Source organism: Poromitra crassiceps (genome assembly GCF_964638095.1).
Source record: "Poromitra crassiceps genome assembly, chromosome: 30".
Classification (NCBI taxonomy): domain Eukaryota; kingdom Metazoa; phylum Chordata; class Actinopteri; order Beryciformes; family Melamphaidae; genus Poromitra; species Poromitra crassiceps.
The window spans coordinates 3,889,271-3,909,307 of record NC_139652.1 but is presented as its reverse complement, the minus strand read 5'-3'; the positions used below and the strand labels follow the sequence as shown (position 1 = coordinate 3,909,307).

The following is a 20,037-nucleotide window of genomic DNA, read 5'->3' as shown; positions in this document are numbered from 1 at the left end:
TGGAGCTATGTTACACCCACATGCTGGTACCTACGGATTTGTTTGGATGTCTATTTTTTATTTATTTTTATTTTGTGGCTCAGGAGGTAGAGCGGGTTGTCCACCAATCAGAAGGTTGGTGGTTCGAGCCCCGGCTCCTCCAGTCCACATGTCAAAGTGTCCTTGGGCAAGTCACTGAACCCCAAATTGCTCCCGATGGCTGTGCCAGCACCCTGCGTGGCAGCTTGCCGCCTTCGGTGTGTGAATGGGTGAATGGCGTGTTTGCATGTGCAAAACACTGCAAACTGCATTATCAACTGTTATTGCTAACTTTTTCCTATTGCTGATCAATTGTTTGTCCTGCACCAGCAACACTGAGTGGATGTGCATGCTCTTCTGCTGTCTCTCAAAAATATTGACATCATCATCATAATTATTACAGATTTTCTATTTTTCTATGAAGTCAAAGCTTAGATTGAAATCTGCCATTGGAATGTTAGATGTAATTGTTCCAGATGAGCAGTGGCAGTTTCTTCTCCAGCAGCCAAACAGCACAGGAGTTCATACAGAAGCCACAAGCAAAGGGAGTTTGTCATCATTCTTTAATAAGGTATCATATTCATATTGTAATACAGCATGATGTTCATTTAGGAAATTATGGTCCCATTAGATGATAAAAAAAAAAGAGTATGTTTTGGGGCGTGATTGACAGGCTCCTGGACCAGCAGCGTGAGGACTTCTGGGTGAGCCTACAAAAATAGATCATCCCTGCGGTCCTCTATTAGTAATAGTTGTAATAATCATTCAACCACCATTCATTCCAGCTGCAGTATCAGTACAGACAGAGGCACAACTCACCATGTTTCAGGTTGATTTGATTTCACTTTGCTAACAATAATAATAATAATGCTAACAAGCCCACCAGTGATGTACTGTATGTATGGGCCGTTCCATTAAAACTGGGAAACGGGAATGTGACAGTTCAAAAGTAATGAGCTAGCGATGCTAACGTCACCTGTGCTTCCATTTTCTCAACCTCGACCTCAAAAGTCCAAGATGGCTGCTCCGCGCATCAACAGTTAAAATCGTAATAAATACTGTTTATTAGCACTTCTGTCTTTTGTGTGTGTCATCATTAAAACAGCTGCATACACAGCACAGTGTTTGCATGTGCAAAATACAGCAAACTGCATTGTTATCAACTGTTATTGCTAACTTGTCAATGGCCAGCCTGGCTAGAGCTAACCCTGGCTAGAGCTAACCCTGGCTAGAGCTAACCCTGGCTAGAGCTAACCCTGGCTGGTTTTAACCCTGGCTGGTTTCCCGACTGTTTTGATGGAACGTCGACAACTCGGGTGTGACGCCACTCAACCGTGAAATCCTTCGCTCCCAGTTTTAAAGGAACGGCCCAGTAGATCCACCTTGAGTCAGTCCCATTCATTGCCTAGTGGCACAAAGTCAACATTACAGTGGGACATTTGACAGTGGTGGGAGTCAATTCTCACAATGTGTTTTCCTACATCAATAATATTATGTAGTGAAGAGCTTCGCACCAGGGTCTTCACATCACAACTGGTGTGGACCCCCCCCCCCCCCCCCCCGCGCCTTCCACCTGGAATAAAAACTACATCCACATCACAGCATTTAACCCTTTAAAGAGTAAACCCAGCAGCTTCCAGACAGCTTCATTCTGACCATCAGATCCAGAAGTTAGGGACACACAGACAGAGGGGCACATGGCCGGACAGACAGACAGACAGACAGACAGACAGACAGACAGACAGACAGACAGACAGGTGGGAGGAGGTGCTTCAGTCCTCTAACTTCAGCACCACTTTGCGCAGGTTATCCACCAGAACTGTGGAGGAGAGACATCATCACTGTTACTTTTAGAGGAGAGACATCATCATCATTCATCACTGTTGCTGTTACTGTTACAGCAGATGTTCATCCAACCCAGTCACCAGAATAATAAGACGTCAGCATTTTACGTTTCTGCAAACCAGGGATAGCAGAACCTAAACGCAAATAAAAACTACTTTGGTTGTTTAGGCAAGTAAAACAAGGTTAAGGTTAGGGTTATGGTTTGCATTAGGCTTAAATAACAAAAACGTCAAATGTGACTTATGGTTTAAATGTAGACTGCGAGGCAAAGGCTTACGTCCAGCCACCACCCCGGGCACAGCACCCTCACTTTCCACCGTGCTATTTCAATAGCAGACTGTCACAATTTAAACGACCTCTACAGGTGTAGTATACACAATATGCAACATGCCAACGTTTTATTCTGGAGACCAGGCTGTTTCATCACAGTGTCCAAACAGTTATAATAATAATATTAATTAATAATAATAATAATAATAATAATATTAATAATAATAATAATAATAAACTTAATTTTTATAGCACTTTTCAAAACACAGTTACAAAGTGAAGTGGCGAATATGCAAACTCCACACAGAAAGGACCTGGGATGGACCGGGGTTCTAACCCAGGACCTTCTTCCTGTGAGGCAACAGTGCTAACCACTGAGCCACCATGCCCGTCCAATAGAAATAAACTTTGCTGCACACCTCTGTGTCTGAGTGGGGGACAGGGCGAGCAGTGCTCGGTGCAGCAGGGTGTCTGAGTGGGGGACAGGGCGAGCAGTGCTCTGTGCAGCAGTGTGTCTGAGTGGGGGACAGGGCGAGCAGTGCTCGGTGCAGCAGGGTGTCTGAGTGGGGGACAGGGCGAGCAGTGCTCGGTGCAGCAGTGAAAATGTAAAATGAAGGCGCACCTCCAGCTGAGGGTCTTTGGAAATCGTCGACGGCGCGGCAGGCGTTGATCAGCTGACGCAGGCTCTCAGGACAGTCGGGGGGAAGAGGCTCCTGGAATCCTTTAGACACCTTCTGAAAGACTTCCTGGTTTTTACAACCTGGACACAGAGGGACAGCTCAGAGACATCGCTTATTTATTTCTATACCATGGCCTGGATGAATACTCAATTCTGATTGGCTGCAAGGTGTCCATTAATTCCTGATGATGGACACCCAAGTAGTTCCAGTGAAACTGTCTGTAGTTCTGAATTAATGAGCTGGCTATGTAGTATCCTCTGAACACCACAGGATGGCGAGGCGAGGCATCAACAAGCCCAACACCCCCAACTGCACACTCACTGCTCCTTTTCTTCTTCTACAGTTGTGTTTAGCAGCATTAGTAAACAAATTCAAATGTGCATTAGCGCCACCCACACTTACTGCTCAAACGACCCAGCCCTTCAGATTACGTATTTTTATTATAATGTAGGCATTACAGGTGGTATTTATTAGGGATGGGCAGGAGTACTCGTGTACTCATTTGTAACGTCAGTACTCGAGTAACGTTTCAGCTCAGCTCGATGCGTTTCTCGTCATCCTCTGAGCTCTGCAGTCGAGGTGCAGCTGGTGGAGAGAAACTGCAGCGCTTTGCTCCAAATCTGCGCCCGCCTCGCTCCCACGAGAGTCCCGTGGCTCACGCAGTCGGAGCAAGTCAGACAAATGTTCTAACCATCATGCAACAGGCCAAACAAGTCGCTGGTGGAATCTGTGCAGAACATCTAAAATGAGCTACTAAACTGGTCACCTGACCCAAACTTCTTGCCCCTGATCACGATCCTCCCCGAGCGGAAGAGGACGAGACATTTCCCTGCTGACAGTGTATTCCTGCCGGTGTGTTGATGCAGATACAAACCTTCAAATGGTATCTTACGGGTCACAATTTCCCACAAGACGATCCCAAAGCTGAAAGACAATATTTCCATAGGATTGAGGACGGTTTGATTCATTACTTCATCAATTTATTCAGCCATTCATTTTGTCCATCAGTCTCAAGTCATGAAGCACAAGTCTCAAGTAAAGGCTCACGTCTAAATAAATTAACTCAATATCTAGAAATACTGTATGTAGGACTTTTCGATGCAATATGGTTTTAATATGATAAAAACCTCGTAAGAGTGTCATGAATTTGATTTCTATACTCAGTTTCAACTTCAATCAATTCAATCATTCCATACAAATTCGGAAAACAGAATTTGAATTCAGCCATCCACTGGAACAGATCACATCACTTTCAATCAAAGTCATTTACACAAACACAAGATCTCAAGTCAAGACTTTAGAAACCTTTTCGGGTCATCAAAGTACAAGTCAGAGTCAAGTCACAAGTCAAGCCATGTCTCAAGTCTTCTCTTCATGCATCAAGTCTCAGTCATTAAAGGAAGCTGTGACTCCAGTCCAAGATATGTGACTCGAGTCTCCACCTCTGGAGAAGCAGCTGTGTGACTGTGCTGAATGGTAACATAAGAAGCTGCTGGTTCTGACCTGTACATCTCACACTGCTTGTTGTAGACCAGGTTGAGGTCATTGAGCTGCTGGGGAGAGCTGTAGCACAGAGAGCTGATCTTGCTCTTCTCTGATGACTTCTTCTTCAGAGATGTTTCTGTTTTGGCCAGCTCCAACCCGCCCAGCTGCACCAAAACAATCATACATCTACAGTTCATTCACTCTCTCTCTGCACACTTAAGTGCCTTTTAAACATGAAGTCTGGATCATGTCAGGCTAGAGAGAGCAGGATATTTTCAGGTTTTACCTTTTTAAACATGAGGGGTCTTTGTTTAGAAACAACTGGATATGATTTGTTTTTTCTGCCAGTGGGCGCGGGGGGGGGGGGGGGGGGAGGGGCGCAGTAGCATGTATCGATAACAAGAAATGTGATAGGAAACAGCTTTAGCGAATTTGTAACCAAACTCCATTCAAAAACATGCCGTTTTAACAGAGGGTCCATTGGCATTGTGGCAAAAATGAGGCAGTCAAAATAGTGGTCACACCGTCGTCAATCACTGTGGGTGATTTATTTTACAAGTGGCATTCAAGTCATATCTGACTAGTTTTAAATTTATTTCTCCCCACAAAAGTTAGGCTAGGCCTATATGTCTCGATATAGGCTATCAGTCAGTCAGCTCCTATCCTCTCCGCAGTGTGGACGCACAGTCACACAACACTGCCTGCCTCAAATGGCTGCCTCACACAATAGAATTGGCTGCAAATCTGGAGACTTCAAAAACATGCCGTTTTAACGGAGTCATTCTGATCACGAGGGGTGGCAATGTGTCAAAAAATCCGCCTTGTTAGGCTACATAAAGCCGCCCAGTCAAAATAGTGGTCGGACCGTCGTCAATCACTGTGGGTGATTTATTTTACAAGTGGCATTCAAGTCATATCTGACTAGTTTTCAATGTATTTCTCCCCACAAAAGTTAGGCTTTTTCTGACATGGGAGCAAGCAAGCAGCGCAGCAGTAAGCGTCCCTCCTGATGCACTGGACCTGGCTGCCTGCATAGCTGAAGCGCGTTGGGATCCCTCTGCCAAACAATTCAAGCCGTTTTTGCAGCACTTGAGGAAACCGTGAGTTTGCTCATTGATATTAGCGATTGCCCGAGCGACGTCATCTACAACACGCCTACTCGCTAGCAACGTCACGAAGAGCCACACCCGCCCACTCAGACATCTGCGGATCATGACTTGCCACTGTTTAACAGCAGCTGCGGATGCATGGAAGCGGATCTTACACCGGCGGCCGGGGTGAATAAGATACAGAGACGCGGGAGTGCACGTAGGCTGGTTAATTGTTGTTTAACATGCAGGCCAACCGGCTAGGAGCGGGTTATAATACGGATTCCACTTAAGAAGAGGCTTTATTCAATCCCAACATGCACTGGGTGGAAGGCAACTTTGATGTGCTGGTTTGATGTGTAACTTGTCTACACTTTAGCCGCTTTCAGACAGCCTTGGAATTCGGGAGTTATCTAGAGGGCATCCGGATGGTGGTGTATGTATGAACACATTTTGGTGAGCTATGCGCGCTCCCGCGACCCTCCTACTATCCGGAGGTAAGGACCCTCGAGCCAAGCGGATTGTCTTCCCCCCCTCCAGAGGGGTGAAGCAGTCAGCTCAGTGAGTGCATGAGGACAGAGACAGAAAGCCAGCGTGACAGATTATTATTATATAAATAGTCGATGTGAATGAGCGAGCAAAAAAAACATCATGCCGTTTCAGTTTTTCCAAATGAAGATCAAACCTGCTCTGTGTGCATCAGCCAACAGGCTACATGTTGCTGGATTGAAAGGCTCATGGCTTTGATCTGATTTCATTTCTGCAGAGCTTCGCACAGCACACACATTTAATGAGCATTTTTGGACGCGAGGGTCGTCCCGCTTCCCAGTATTGGACATCGCTAGGTAGGTTATCTGGATCTGGTTGCGTTCATGCCTTTGATTTAACGTTTACACAGCGTTTGTGAAGATTCACGTGCAGACCCGCAAATTCCAAGTAGCGTCAAGTCAGGCAGTAAAAAACGGAAACTTCCGGGTATAACCTTCGAACCTTAGATTGCAAAATAGTGATATTTGACAGAATGGAACTACAGCACCTTCACTATGAAGCCTTCAGCCACCAGGAATTTGCTGCTGTTGATGCATCCATGAAGTTTGGATTTTTCCTCAGTCTGGTGCAGCCTGAGGAGACAGCAGGCAGTTGATATACTGTGGCACAGATGTGGTTCAACACAGAGAAAAACATCCAAACACAATTCAACATGGATAAAAAAAAATCTGGATATATTGTGGATCAACCAAGCAGCAATACTATATATCTATATCCTCTCTCTCAGAATTTGAGGTGATACGTATTGGATTTTTAAAATTGTATTATTATTATTTTATTATTATCGTGGTGGAGAGGTTTGTACGTCCCTGTGAACCTGGGAGCATTGTTGTCTGAGCCTTGTGCTCCTGGTAGGGATTCCCATTGCAAATGAGTCCCAGGAGAGGGACCAGACTAAGAATGGTTCAGAGTTCAGAGTGGTGCTAGTGTAACCGAGGTGAATCAGCGCGGATTCCTCGTGAGTCCCGAGTGGTAGCGAGTGGATTGGTTAAACTCACTCCCCAGTATAAAGGCATGTTGATCAGCTCCGCCAAGGGAGCTAGCTCTCTTGGAGTGGCGGTTAACATGTCGGACTCCCAAGCCGAAGGTCGGCGGTTCGTACCCACCCCTGGACAAGCCCTTAACATGGGTTGCTGCAAGTACCACCAACACAACGCCGTTACACTACCCTGCCCGGAGGATGGCCCGGTCAGGCTTTGCCCGAAGAAGCAACGTGAACACTTTCCCACCCTGCAGACCCACCATCTATCGGGAGAACCACGGGGGTCAGGTGCACTGCCAGTCAGGTAGCAGTGAAGGCAGAGGGTCTCGGACCCAAACCAGGCAGCAGAGGCTGGTTTTGGGTGGGTGGAATGCCACCTTTCTGGGGCGAAGCAGAGCTTGTGCGGGAGGTAGAGTGCTACCTATTAGATCGGGTGGAGCCTATGGGATCAGATCCGCATGAACATCGGTCATGCTCATCTTTGGTAGCTCCTGGAGGCATCTTGTGTAAAATAGCACCATATTCAAAAAGGATATCAAATTAAAACAATAAAAACAAATGTGATCTTAGTAATTGTACATAATGTTATATCACCGCCATCAATTCAATGTTTACAGCGAGCCCAGCCAGGCAGCGGAAGCTGAGAGTGTTGTATTCCGGTTTGGTCATGTGACCTTCAGCATAAGGCCTATAGCATTCCAACACTAACATGTATCTACTGTATCTACTTTCAGATGTTTTAGGTGAGATGGCTTTTTTTATATCCCACAGATGTTTTAATCCCACCTGTACAATTGAAACATTTTCTCCTGTTCTTTCTGTTATCATTTCACATATCATTTAAATGTGCAAATAAAACAGACTGACCGGTAGAGTGCCTGGGCAGCGTACAGACTCATGCGAGCCCTCTGTCTCAAGGACAGTTCACGGGACGAGTCCAGAACCTCCCGGAGGCTTCCCAGCTCGCAATACTCCATGATGATGAAGAACTGAGGGTTGGGTCCTTCAGGCAGTGAGGCAGCACTAATTAATAATGATATATTGGATATATATTGGATATTGGATTGGAAACTGGACTTGACTCACCATTCTCATCCTGAACACAGATGCCAAACATTCGCAGAATGTTGGGTGACTCAAAACGTTTCATGGTTTCAACTTCCTGAGAGAAGATTCCCCGCACCGCTCTTTTAGAGACAAAGAAAATCAGTAAAAGTTAACGCTTAACCAACAGAACTTAACACTTCATTGAAAGAACTTAAAGGAACACTCCATCGATTTTCAACCATGTTTGTATCATTTCCAAATTACGAGATTTGGATTCACAGACCCCGTATGAGGAGACCAGAACAGCCCGGAGGCGTACAAACAGCCTCACGTGTATTTCTGGATCATATAATGAGGATATGGACCACGGCGTGAGAGAAAAGGTGTTATTTACAGAGTGCATGCAGCTTGCCCCGTTTGCGCCCGTTATAGCCTGTTTGAGGAGCCTACTCTGAGCTAAATATCTTCTGTGGGCATCCGAATGAAACCAAAGTTATTTGGGTGAGTAAAACATCATATTTTAAGCTGGAAATAAGGTCTGGGGTGTAAAAAAAACTGAATTCTCCTTTAACACTGAACCAGCAACTTAACACTAAACAAACCAAACTTAACACTGAACAAACAAAACTTAACACTGAACAAACAAAACTTAACACTGAACCAGCAAAACATAACACTGAACAAACAAAACTTAACACTGAACAAACACAACCTAACACTGGACCAGCCAAACTTAACACTGAACCAGCAAAACATAACTCTGAGCAAACAAAACTTAACAATGAACAAACAAAGCTTAACACTGAACCAACAAAACTTAACACTGAACCAGCAAAACATAACACTGAACAAACAAAACTTAGCACTGAACCAGCAAAACGTAACACTGAACCAACTAAACTTAACACTGAACCAGCAAAACATAACACTGAACAAACAAAACTTAACACTGAACAAACCAAACTTAACACTGAACAAACCAAACTTAACACTGAACAAACCAAACTTAACACTGAACCAGCAAAACTTAACACTGAACAAACAAAACTTAACACTGAACCAACAGAAGTTAACACTGAACAAACAAAACTTAACACTGAACCAACAGAAGTTAACACTGAACAAACAAAACTTAACACTGAACCAACAGAAGTTAACACTTAACAAACAAAACTTAACACTGAACCAACAGAAGTTAACACTGAAGTTAACACTGAACCAACAGAAGTGAACGTACTTGGGAGATGTGCTGAGCGGGTCGATGTATCTCTTGATGGCCACAGTGAAGCCGTGGTACACTCCTTTGTAAACCTCAGTGTTGGAGGTTTTGAAGACAGGCTTCTTGGGGAAATCGTACTCCACATCCTGCGGTTTGATCTCTCGGATGGCCTGGCTGATGGCATTGGGCTTATTTACTGTGAAGACAGATGAAGTCACTGATATGTTTGATCCCCATAGGCCATCAACAGCCATGTGACCTGTCAGCGTCTCTGAAGACGGCTAGCTGCTACCTGCTCGCTCACTGTAGCAATGGTAGCAACTGATGCTGTAAGAACTGTCGGATCTTGTGTTATCTTGTCATGTCAAAAGATGTGAGCTAATGGGTAAAAAATTATATTAAGCCGGATATATTTGTTTGTTTGTTTTACAGATAATGAAATGCAATACATTGACGCACAATAATATTTTATTACACAGCTTTCTTGGGAAATTGCATTTCATTTTGACACTTTATTATGCTCGTTTGCTACAGTCACTGCGGATGATCAGCGAAATGAGTAGAATGTGAATGCAGTTGGATTGACTTTGATGTTGTCAAACATTAAGCCTGAAATCCATTTGCCGGGACACAAAGTTATACTAAAAGTATTTAGGTAAGTAAGTAAGTACATTTTATTTATACAAAGCTTTGATCACAGACGCCTGAAGAGGCCTGGCTGGCAACCTGTGTTTTTCTTTTTCTTCTTCAGAACAAGCTTGTCTGTAAAGTGGTTTCACTGTAGGCTTTCTTGGACATAATATTACTTGGCTCAATGAGTGACAAATTGTGTTTTCGGATATAGGGGCTATCAGCTATTTTACAGGTGTGACTTAAAATGACTTTATTTAATAAAGTCTAAATGTTTAAAATGAGATATTCCACTAAATATGGCTAAAATAGATTCAAACATGCAAAAAAGGCAAATTTTTCTCATGGGCCCCCCTAAAAGCTTCGCCCCCTCTGGGCTGATAGGGTCGCTCCGCCCCTGGGCCACACATTAGTAAGTCGTGGCCACGCATTAGTATCTCGTGGCCATGAGATACTAATGCATGGCCACACAATAATAAAAAATATCTTGATGTCTCCAGGCAGCCACTGTAGGTTTCCCCATAGAGGGAATGTTATTGATTGTTATCCATCTTAACGTCTGTTCTATCCGAGATAATGTGACTTCGCCAGACGTGTCTCCAGTAGCCTTGAAAATAACAAGCCAACAGTAAACATGTTGTCAGTGGTGTAATGTAACTAAGTATAAATACTTAAGTAAGTACTGTACTTAAGTATTTTTTCTGAGTATCTGTACTTTACTTGAGTATTTATATTTCTGTCAACTTTCACTTTTACTCCACTACATTTCCCAAATAAAATGGATACTTTTACTCCACTACATTTCCCCCAAGCCTCTTAGTTACAAAGTAAAATCAGAAGAAATTGCGTAGCCTGCAAGCAATCAGGTTTGGCAAATCAGTGCTCCTAGTTTGCAAGTTACGTTAATCACGATCCACACGCCATTCCATTTGGTGGCTGTAATGCAACATAACGTTGTTTGCCAGCGGCTATAAAAGTCAAGAAGAAGAAATAGATTTCCACTCAAGCCCAGGCATGTCTTTTGCTAGATTTTTTTTGCAGCATTTACTTGTACTTTTTACATTTAAGTACATTTAATATCAGAAAATTACTTTTGATACTTAAGTACAAAACCTTTACTTTTACTCAAGTAATATTCTAATGAGTGACTTTGACTTTTACCAAAGTCTTTTTCTGGGAAGATATCTTTACTTTTACTTAAGTATGGTTTTTGAGTACTCTATACACCACTGCATGTTGTGCCCCACCAGTGTTGTAGATCCGCCCTTTGGTTACTCCCTATTTGTGCCTACTATCTACCTGCCTATCACCACTACTAGTAAAGTGTTGTAGTTCACTTACTGGTCTCCACAATCTTCTCCATGTTCTTCAGCTCTTTGGCATCTTTATTTACGTCCATTTTCCTCATCTCCTCAGTTAGAACTGAAATACATATACACACACACACGTCACACACACTGAACAGAGTATATACACACACGTCACACACACTGAACAGAGTATACACACACACGTCACACACACTGAACAGAGTCAGACTCACGGACACACCACCTGACATGCAGAAGATCTCAGGCCAGATCCGTCACTTCCCTAAAGCCAAGTTCAGACTAGATGCTCCGATCCCTCAGCAACAGTTTTTGGAGCTAGCCGACAAACCCCACCAGATCAGAGGCAAATCAGCGTTGGCTGGGTGCTCACAAATGTTCAAATGAACTGTTCACAGGGGAGCGGGGAGCTTGCCGATTAGTCACAGACACCCGACAGATATTTAGCCTCCTAAATGTTTTGGTTGCACCAGCTGTGCATAAATTCAAACATAACCTAGTTTGAATGTAAAGTCTCACGAAGTCCGAGTTTATGCATTACTAAAACTTTTAACGCTTGCACCAACTGAAATAGTTCCAATGTAGGTGTAACAGGTTAATCTGGTTCACTTATGAATTTAACCAAAACTTGAGTGACATCACTAGTGACATCACAACTGCCCCTTCTCCATTTCCCAATATCCAATCAGCTAAGGACATCTGTCTCTCCTGATCTGCTGAGCCAATCACCTAAGCGGTGGTGGTGGTATATAGAGCCCTTGCTACTACGTCATTACTCACATTTGTGCCATCATCCTCAGCTGCTGTTCATCATCACTGGAGCAGTTGTCTCGCCCCACCCCCTCCCCTGATCACCACCAACGTCATGGCTCCTGTAGAAATCCCTATGGGGGGATTATCTATCCTATACGTCACTGACGCCCCCCCTCTCTCATCTCAAGAGGAGCGTCATCATATCATGGAGCCATACGCCACACTTAAACTGGTTATTTGTTCAATAAAGCTTGTTAAAACTTCCTACGAGTCTCTCATGATTGAAGGCTGATCAGGTGCATTTTCCATGTGGGTGCTCGGCTGCCTATACACCCAGCTACCGCCTCTGATGACACTCCTGTACACAGAGGCAGACAAAAGAAGAACAAAGAGCATCCTCACTTTTCAACAAGTGTGCCTCGTCCTCCTTGCGGGCCTGCTTGTCCTCCTGCCTGTCCTGCTCCATTTTGTAGAGCAGGTTGCCCTGCTCCACCTGCAGGAAGGTGGACAGCAGCTGGATGGTCTGGTCCAGACGTTCGTTCAGGATGTTGAAGTCCTCTTCATGGCTGGAGGACTTCGCAACGTGCTTGAACCAGTTGTCTTTGGTGTACTTCTTGATCAGCTGCTCGGCCCACTCCAGGGTGCCACGGAGCTCCCGCAGCACTTGGTCCACTTCAGCGGAGGTCCCGTCCTTGCAGCCTCGGTCCCGCCCGCGGTCCCGCACCTGCTTTACCAGCTTGGACAACGAATCGACACGTTGTTTGACACGCTTACACAGCTTCTTGTTGCCCTTCACCTTCTCACACAGTTGATAGATGGATGTGGCAAGGGTCAGGACGTGCTCTGCGATCTCCATGACCGGCTGCAGGGACGCAAACAGCAAGCACAGAACGTCATGAATGAATGAATGAAGCTGAATGTGAAATAATTGTGTGATTGCTGAGTCAACAATCACAGGTATATTATTTTTTATTCTGTACACTTTTGTTTCCAACCTATTCACTCCTTCCTACTTTGAGCTAGAAACTCCATTCAAACGTTAAAACAGGGGTTGGTCAACATAACGTAACGTTAGCAAGGCTTATCAGATGGCAGATATTTACAATAGATGTCCGGTATAATCCATACTGCCTTTATGATCTATGGCTGCAGCCATAGATATATACACGATATATACACATATATACACGTATATATACACATATATTCACGTATATATCTATGGCTGCAGCCATAGATACTATATACTGTACACGTATATACACGTGTATATATCTATGGCTGGATCCATAGATATATACGTGTATATACGTGTATATATGTGTATATATCTATGGCTGGAGCCATAGATATATACGTGTATATACGTGTATATATCTATGGCTGGAGCCATAGATATATACGTGTATATACACGTGTATATACGTGTATATATATGTGTATATATGTGTATATATCTATGGCTGGAGCCATAGATATATACGTGTATATATGTGTATATACGTGTATATATACGTGTATATAGATGTATATATCTATGGCTGCAGTCATAGATATATAAATCTATACGTGAATATGTATATATGTGTATATATCTATAGCTGGAGCCATAGATATATACATCTATATACACATGTATATATCTATGGCTGCAGCCATAGACATATACGTGAATATGTATATATGTGTATATAGCTGGAGCCATAGATATATACATCTATATACACATGTATATATCTATGGCTGCAGCCATAGATATATACGTGAATATGTATATATGTGTATATATCTATAGCTGGAGCCATAGATATATACATCTATATACACATGTATATATCTATGGCTGCAGCCATAGACATATACGTGAATATGTATATATGTGTATATATCTATAGCTGGAGCCATAGATATATACATCTATATACACATGTATATATCTATGGCTGCAGCCATAGATATATACGTGAATATGTATATATGTGTATATATCTATAGCTGGAGCCATAGATATATACTGTACATCTATATACACATGTATATATCTATGGCTGGAGCTGGGGGAAAGAAGCTCAGTGGACACACATGTAGCTTGTCCTCATTTCACTCTTCTCCATTTCAACATGTCTTTTACATATTTTCATATTGTTTTTCTTTACTCCTTATTACATGTTATTACATTTCTAACATTATTACTTGACTCTTACTAGTACTTTCCAGCTGTTGCCTGAGGACATGACAGAAACCAGTTCTGCTGCTTCCACCGCACGCTAAAGCAGTATGCAGTTTGAACATGCATGGAATGTGCACAATTCCATAACCAACGTAGCAGAGAGCAGAACCCAAATCCCCCTTGTTTATGAGCTGTGATTGGCTAACTTCACGTTCTAGCTACCGCTAATTGGTTGTTTGATTCAGTTTGATTCAAAAAACGGAATACAAAGGGTGGGCACTCACAGGCACATGTTTGTTTAATGTAACCCTTCAATGAAATATAGTTATAGTGCAATAGTCAAAATTTGTTATTTAAAACAAAATTATAATGAAATCATATTGGCTGTACACTGTAGCTTTAACTGGAGGAACGGAAACTTCCTCTGTGTGTGTGTGTGTGTGTGTGTGTGTGTGTGTGTGTGTGTGTGTGTGTGTGTGTGTGTGTGTGTGTGTGTGTGTGTGTCCCCTTCTTCCAGCGTTCAGTCTCTGGGCGTGAGTGGATGATCACAGGGCACAGGAAAACATTTTTTATCAGCAAAACTACAGTAGCCTACTACCGTCTGTCTGTCTGTGTGTGTGTGTATGTGTGTGTGTCTGTCTGTCTGTCTGTCTGTGTGTCTGTGTGTCTGTCTGTCTGTCTGTCTGTCGTACTGTAGCTACACCACTTAAAAACAACTCCTATGAGCTCACCCTTTGTGTGTCTGAAGACAGCCAGCAGTCAGCTCAGATGAGGAAGAGGAACAGAAGCAGCAGCTGGACAGGCGACACTACAGACACTTTTCCATTTGCTTCAGAGCGAATCCCAGCTGGAGGAGTTTGACCTGAAACTGAAGTTTAGCTGAAGCGAAGCGGTGTCTTTCTCCGTCTGACAAAATGAAACTAAAGTTTTACTTTTACTTCCCTTTCAGCTCCTCCCACTTCCAGTTCCAGTTCCTCTGGAGTGTGTGTGTGTGTGTGTGTGTGTGTGTGTGTGTGTGTGTGTGTGTGTGTGTGTGTGTGTGTGTGTGTGTGTGCGCGTGCGTGCATGCGTGCATGCGTGTGTGTGTGGACATTAATAAGAGTAGTCTTTTCAATAATATAAAGTGTAGGTGTGTACATTTTTGGACTTGTACATTTAAGATTCAAGATTTATTTTTTAAATTGTATTTATTTATTTTCAATAAAATGTCATTTGGGTGGGCTGGGCTATTCTGTGGGTGCATGGGGAGGAGTAGGAGGAATTCAAACATATAGCAGTATAACATATAACATATAATATAACATATAACATAATATTAGCAGCCATAGTGATGCAGTATAATATATATATGTATGTATGTATATATATATATCAACTTTTTATTGATATCACATTATACAGGTAGGCTACATACAGAGTCATTAGCCGAGATGTATGAGCCCGCTTCCCACGCGCCCATTCATATCACCCACCTAATACCCTTCAGAACATGTGATGAAAGACGTCAGTTTTGTTTACCACAAAATTAAAAAGAAATACAAAGGAAAGAAGGAAATAGAGGAGAACACCCTCCCCACCCCCCGCGGCCTCTGTTCAAAGTAAACGTCTCACACTTTGCTACTGGAGCACTGGTTCCTGAGGCACGGAGGTCATTAGGTCAGAGATCTACTGGAGCACTGGTTCCTGAGGCACTGATGTCATTAGGTCAGAGATCTGGAGCACTGGTTCCTGAGGAGCACTGGTTCCTGAGGCACTGAGGTCATTAGGTCAGAGATCTGGAGCACTGGTTCCTGAGGAGCACTGGTTCCTGAGGCACTGAGGTCATTAGGTCAGATATCTACTGGGGCACTGGTTCCTGAGGCACTGAGGTCATTAGGTAAGAGATCTACTGGAGCACTGGTTCCTGAGGCACTGAGGTCATTAGGTCAGAGATCTACTGGAGCACTGGTTCCTGAGGCACTGAGGTCATTAGGTAAGAGATCTACTGGAGCACTGGTTCCTGAGGCACGGAGGTCATTCGGTAAGAGATCTACTGGAGCACTGGTTCCTGAGGAGCACTCAGGTCATTAGGTCAGAGATCTGGAGCACTGGTTCCTGAGGCACTGAGGTCATTAGGTAAGAGATCTACTGGAGCACTGGTTCCTGAGGCACTGAGGTCATTAGGTCAGAGATCTGGAGCACTGGTTCCTGAGGCACGGAGGTCATTAGGTCAGAGATCTGGAGCACTGGTTCCTGAGGCACTGAGGTCATTAGGTAAGAGATCTGAGAGCTACATCTCTCCAGAGTTCAAGAGTTGAGGACTCAGCTTTATTAATCCTAGCTGTGGAGAGCTCAAGCATTACTATCTCATGAAAGTATGCTAGCCATTTGTGAATGCTAAGTAAGTGAGGGGGAAGCCACCTTTGGGCTATCATTTTCTTGACTGCGGTTAGGCCAGCAAGACACATTTTCCTCTGCTTTCCCCACAAGGTAAGCCATCATTAATTAATAGAAGAATGGTGCCGCGTCTATGTGCCGACAGACCGCAGTCCGCAATGCCGATAGCCCACAAGCAGAATCAGCTGAGCGAGGCGGTGTGCAGCGTGTCGGGGGACCGGCTGGAGCTAACCTCTCCCAGCCCCCACGCCACAGCGGATCATCTGTTTCCATCGGTTCCTGTCCTCTGCATCGTCCTCCGTCACGGCCGCTGCCTGCATGTCCTCCTCCACTGCGTCCATGAACCTCCTCTTGGGCCTTCCCCTCCTCCTCTTTCCTGGCAGCTCCATCTCCAGCATCCTCCTCCCGATGTACCCCACCTCCCTCCTCCGCACATGTCCATACCATCTCAGTCTTGCCTCCCTCACTTTCTGTCCAAACTGCGCGACATGGGCGGTTCCTCGGATGTAATCGGTCTTAATCTTGTCCAGCCTCGTCACTCCCAGAGAGAAGCGTAACATCTTCATCTCTGCCACCTCCAGCTCTGCCACATGTCTGTTTGTCCGTGCCACCGTCTCTAGACCGTACAGCATGGCTGGTCTCACTACCCTGCTGTAGACCTTTCCCTTCACTCTCGCTGGTACCCTTCTGTCACAGATCACCCCAGTCATCCTTCTCCACCCGCACCACCCCGCCTGCACTCTCCTCTTTACCTCCTTGCCACAGTCCCCACTACTCTGCACGGTTGACCCCAAGTATCTAAACTCCTCCACTTTTGGTACCTCTACTCCCTGCATCTTCACCCCCCCTCCATCTTCCCTCCCGTTCACACACATATACTCTGTCTTACTTCTACTTACTTTCATCCCTCTTCTCTTCACCATTGCGAACAAGAATGGGCTGAGGGCCGACCCTTGGTGCAATCCCACCCCAACCTTGAACCCCTCAGTCACTCCCACTGCACATCTCACTACCGTCGCACTGCCCTCATACATGTCCTGCACTACTCTCACATACTTTTCAGCCACTCCTGACTTCCTCATACAATACCACACCTCCTCTCTTGGTACCCTGTCGTATGCCTTCTCTAGGTCTACAAAGACGCAATGTAACTCCTTCTGGCCTTCTCTGTACTTTTCCATCAGCATTCTCAGGGCGAACAGTGCGTCTGTCGGAGAAGATACTGTATATATATATATATAATACTATATGGCCCAATTGTCCAGCGGCTTACCGGGAAAACTCCTGGTGCGCCGCTGGATTATTAGTCTTCCTGACTGAATCTCTGTTTGTGGGCACATGACAGATTTATTCCTGGGCCAAACAAGAGGAACAAGAAGTATATCGCAAGACTCAGATGCGGTTCCTCTCACAGCAGTGTTGCTACATCACTTCCTCGTCTGACTGACTCTGTTCAAGTGTTGGTGCAGCAGCTCCTTCAATCTGCTGTTCAGCAAAACACATAAAGTCATTCACCTAAGTGCCCTATTTTGGGATCAAAAAGGTGACTGTCACCTAAAGGTTTGCCTCCCTGAAATTCATGTACATATTCATATTCATGTATTTTGTATCCCAGTGTCATAACGTTAGCTGATATGCTCATTGCCTGTGAAGTTACTCTCACAGGCTCGCAGCATGGAGTCAGTGAGGAGTAGTCTGGTGCAGATTGTTAAAATATAGTTAAATATGCAGACTGTCATTTATGTTGGGACTGTATTTCTACTATAAGGTTAATTAACAATCACTTATCATTTGAGTCTAATGATAGAGCATAGGCCTGCCTACTAACGTAATGTTATGCTAAGTCTAATGATAGAGCATAGGCCTGCCTACTAACGTAATGTTATGCTAAGTCTAATGATAGAGCATAGGCCTGCCTACTAACGTAATGTTATGCTAGTTAGTCGACGATTCGTTCGAAGGAGCCTGATTCGACTGCCCGTCTCACAGTCAAATAGTCGCAAAATGTAGTTATGAAATTATGACAATTCCATTCCACCTAGCTGGGAGTGCTGAATGTCTGATTTTACATCAAATGTCTTAGTTTCTCCCAATAAATCGTCTATCGTCTATCCCAATAATAGCCTATTTTGGTAGGAGAATCAGCAATTTAATAGCGTAAAACCAAGTCGCAATTAAACAGTCCCTTTTAGTGGTGGGTGTGAGAGACATCACTAATATAAATCTTATAAATGTATAAATTGATTTTTAATTGGGGTCTCTGACCGAGGTTCAAGAATGAAGATCCAGTTATGTCACCCCGCGATCTATCACCCCTATGCGTCCTCGCCCGCCTTCCTCCACATTCTCAATATCCAATCAGCCCATTTTTCAAATACGATGTGTCAAATATGACGTCTGTCTATGCCCGCCTGCTGAGCCAATCACCGAAGAGGACAGGCGTAGTAGAGCCGAGATTACCACGTCACCATCCTCTTCTGGGTGGATCATCTCAGCAGCTGGTCACATCCCGGGCTGATCGTCTTCACTGGAGCTGTTGTCTCGCCCCACCCACCTCCCCAGTCCACCACCGTCCTGACTCCTGAAGAATTCCCTACGGGGGGTATTCTCTATCCTAGTCTGCGCCGATGCCCTCCTCTCTCACCACAAGAGGAGCGTCATCTTATCATGGAGTCATAAGCCAAACTTAGTTGCCATGCCATTTGCTGAATAAAGCTTGCTTGTTCAATCTTACCCACTGGTCTCTCGTGATCAATCTGGGAACCCATCGGTTAAACAAAAAACAAAAAACTTCTGGGGGCAGCAGCCCCCTTTCAATGTGGTGCAACAGGAACTCAAGAGGCGCGGTCGGCAGCGGAAGAAAATCCCTTTCCGCTCCCTGCGAGCTCTGCCATTGGCTCCAACCGACCGGCTCCGCCCATTCATGGATTTCTTTTCCGCTCCCTGCGTGTTGCTCTCAAATCCGTCCGTCGCTATGAAACAACAATAACAACTCTAGCTCGTTGCTAGTAGCAAGTAGCAACGAGCTACACGCTGAAAATGGTAAATGTTGACTACACACCGGTCACGTTCACTTCATTTTGATCGGGTGAAGCGCAGCATGCGTGCGCTGTTACACCCCTTTTGACGGAGCCTGCCGACAGATTCAAGATGCAAGTCGAAAGTCTGTCTCGAGAGATGACTCATGATTGACATGCTCAGAAACATGCTCCCATGACTCTGTGGCATTTGACTGTTAAAGGCATCGCTCTTTCTTTGATGTGGGCTTGTATGAGGTACTTGCATACAGTCAGTGTCCTACATGCAGCAGAATGCAGCCGGCGCGGTACCAGTTTGGAGAAATGGCGTCAGGCAAGTAGAGCTGTCTGCCGGAGTGTGAACAGGCTCACGAGCTAAAATGTCAAAAGCAACAACGGAAAAACAAAACAAAATGGCTCCACACTGCTCACCTGGCGTAATCCAAGTCTCCACAAGCCCTGAGACGCCAAGTTGACTTGAAAAGATGTCATTTACACCCTGTCTCGCCCTGGTAGAACCGCTACACTGAGGACCGGGGTGGAGTTCTGAACCCACAACCTTCTTGCTGTGAGGCGACAG

The 20,037-nt window shown here is 44.6% G+C and overlaps 1 protein-coding gene across 1 annotated transcript; it reads right to left on the bottom strand.

Moving 5' to 3' along the window:
* Positions 1-583: 583 nt before the first annotated feature.
* On the bottom strand, positions 584-14,969 carry LOC310800311 (mixed lineage kinase domain-like protein). The gene is made up of 11 exons (XM_083662892.1): positions 14,796-14,969; positions 12,297-12,756; positions 11,155-11,235; positions 9,202-9,379; positions 8,004-8,104; positions 7,785-7,920; positions 6,423-6,507; positions 4,317-4,462; positions 3,688-3,737; positions 2,756-2,893; positions 584-1,837 (listed from the first exon to the last, which is right to left on the bottom strand). Exons 2-11 carry the CDS (start codon positions 12,748-12,750, stop codon positions 1,791-1,793), a joined length of 1,416 nt encoding a protein of 471 aa, XP_083519018.1. The 5' UTR covers positions 12,751-12,756; positions 14,796-14,969; the 3' UTR covers positions 584-1,790.
* Positions 14,970-20,037: the final 5,068 nt, after the last annotated feature.

Coding starts and splice junctions, on each gene's coding strand:
- LOC310800311 (XM_083662892.1), bottom strand. CDS start 12,750: ATGGAGATCGCAGAGCACGTCCTGACCCTTGCCACATCCATCTATCAA. Junction 4,463..6,422: donor CTGAAGGCTTCATAGTGAAG/GTGCTGTAGTTC, acceptor GTTTTGGTGCAG/CTGGGCGGGTTGGAGCTGGC. Junction 2,894..3,687: donor CCGTAAGATACCATTTGAAG/GTTTGTATCTGC, acceptor CTCTGTGTCCAG/GTTGTAAAAACCAGGAAGTC.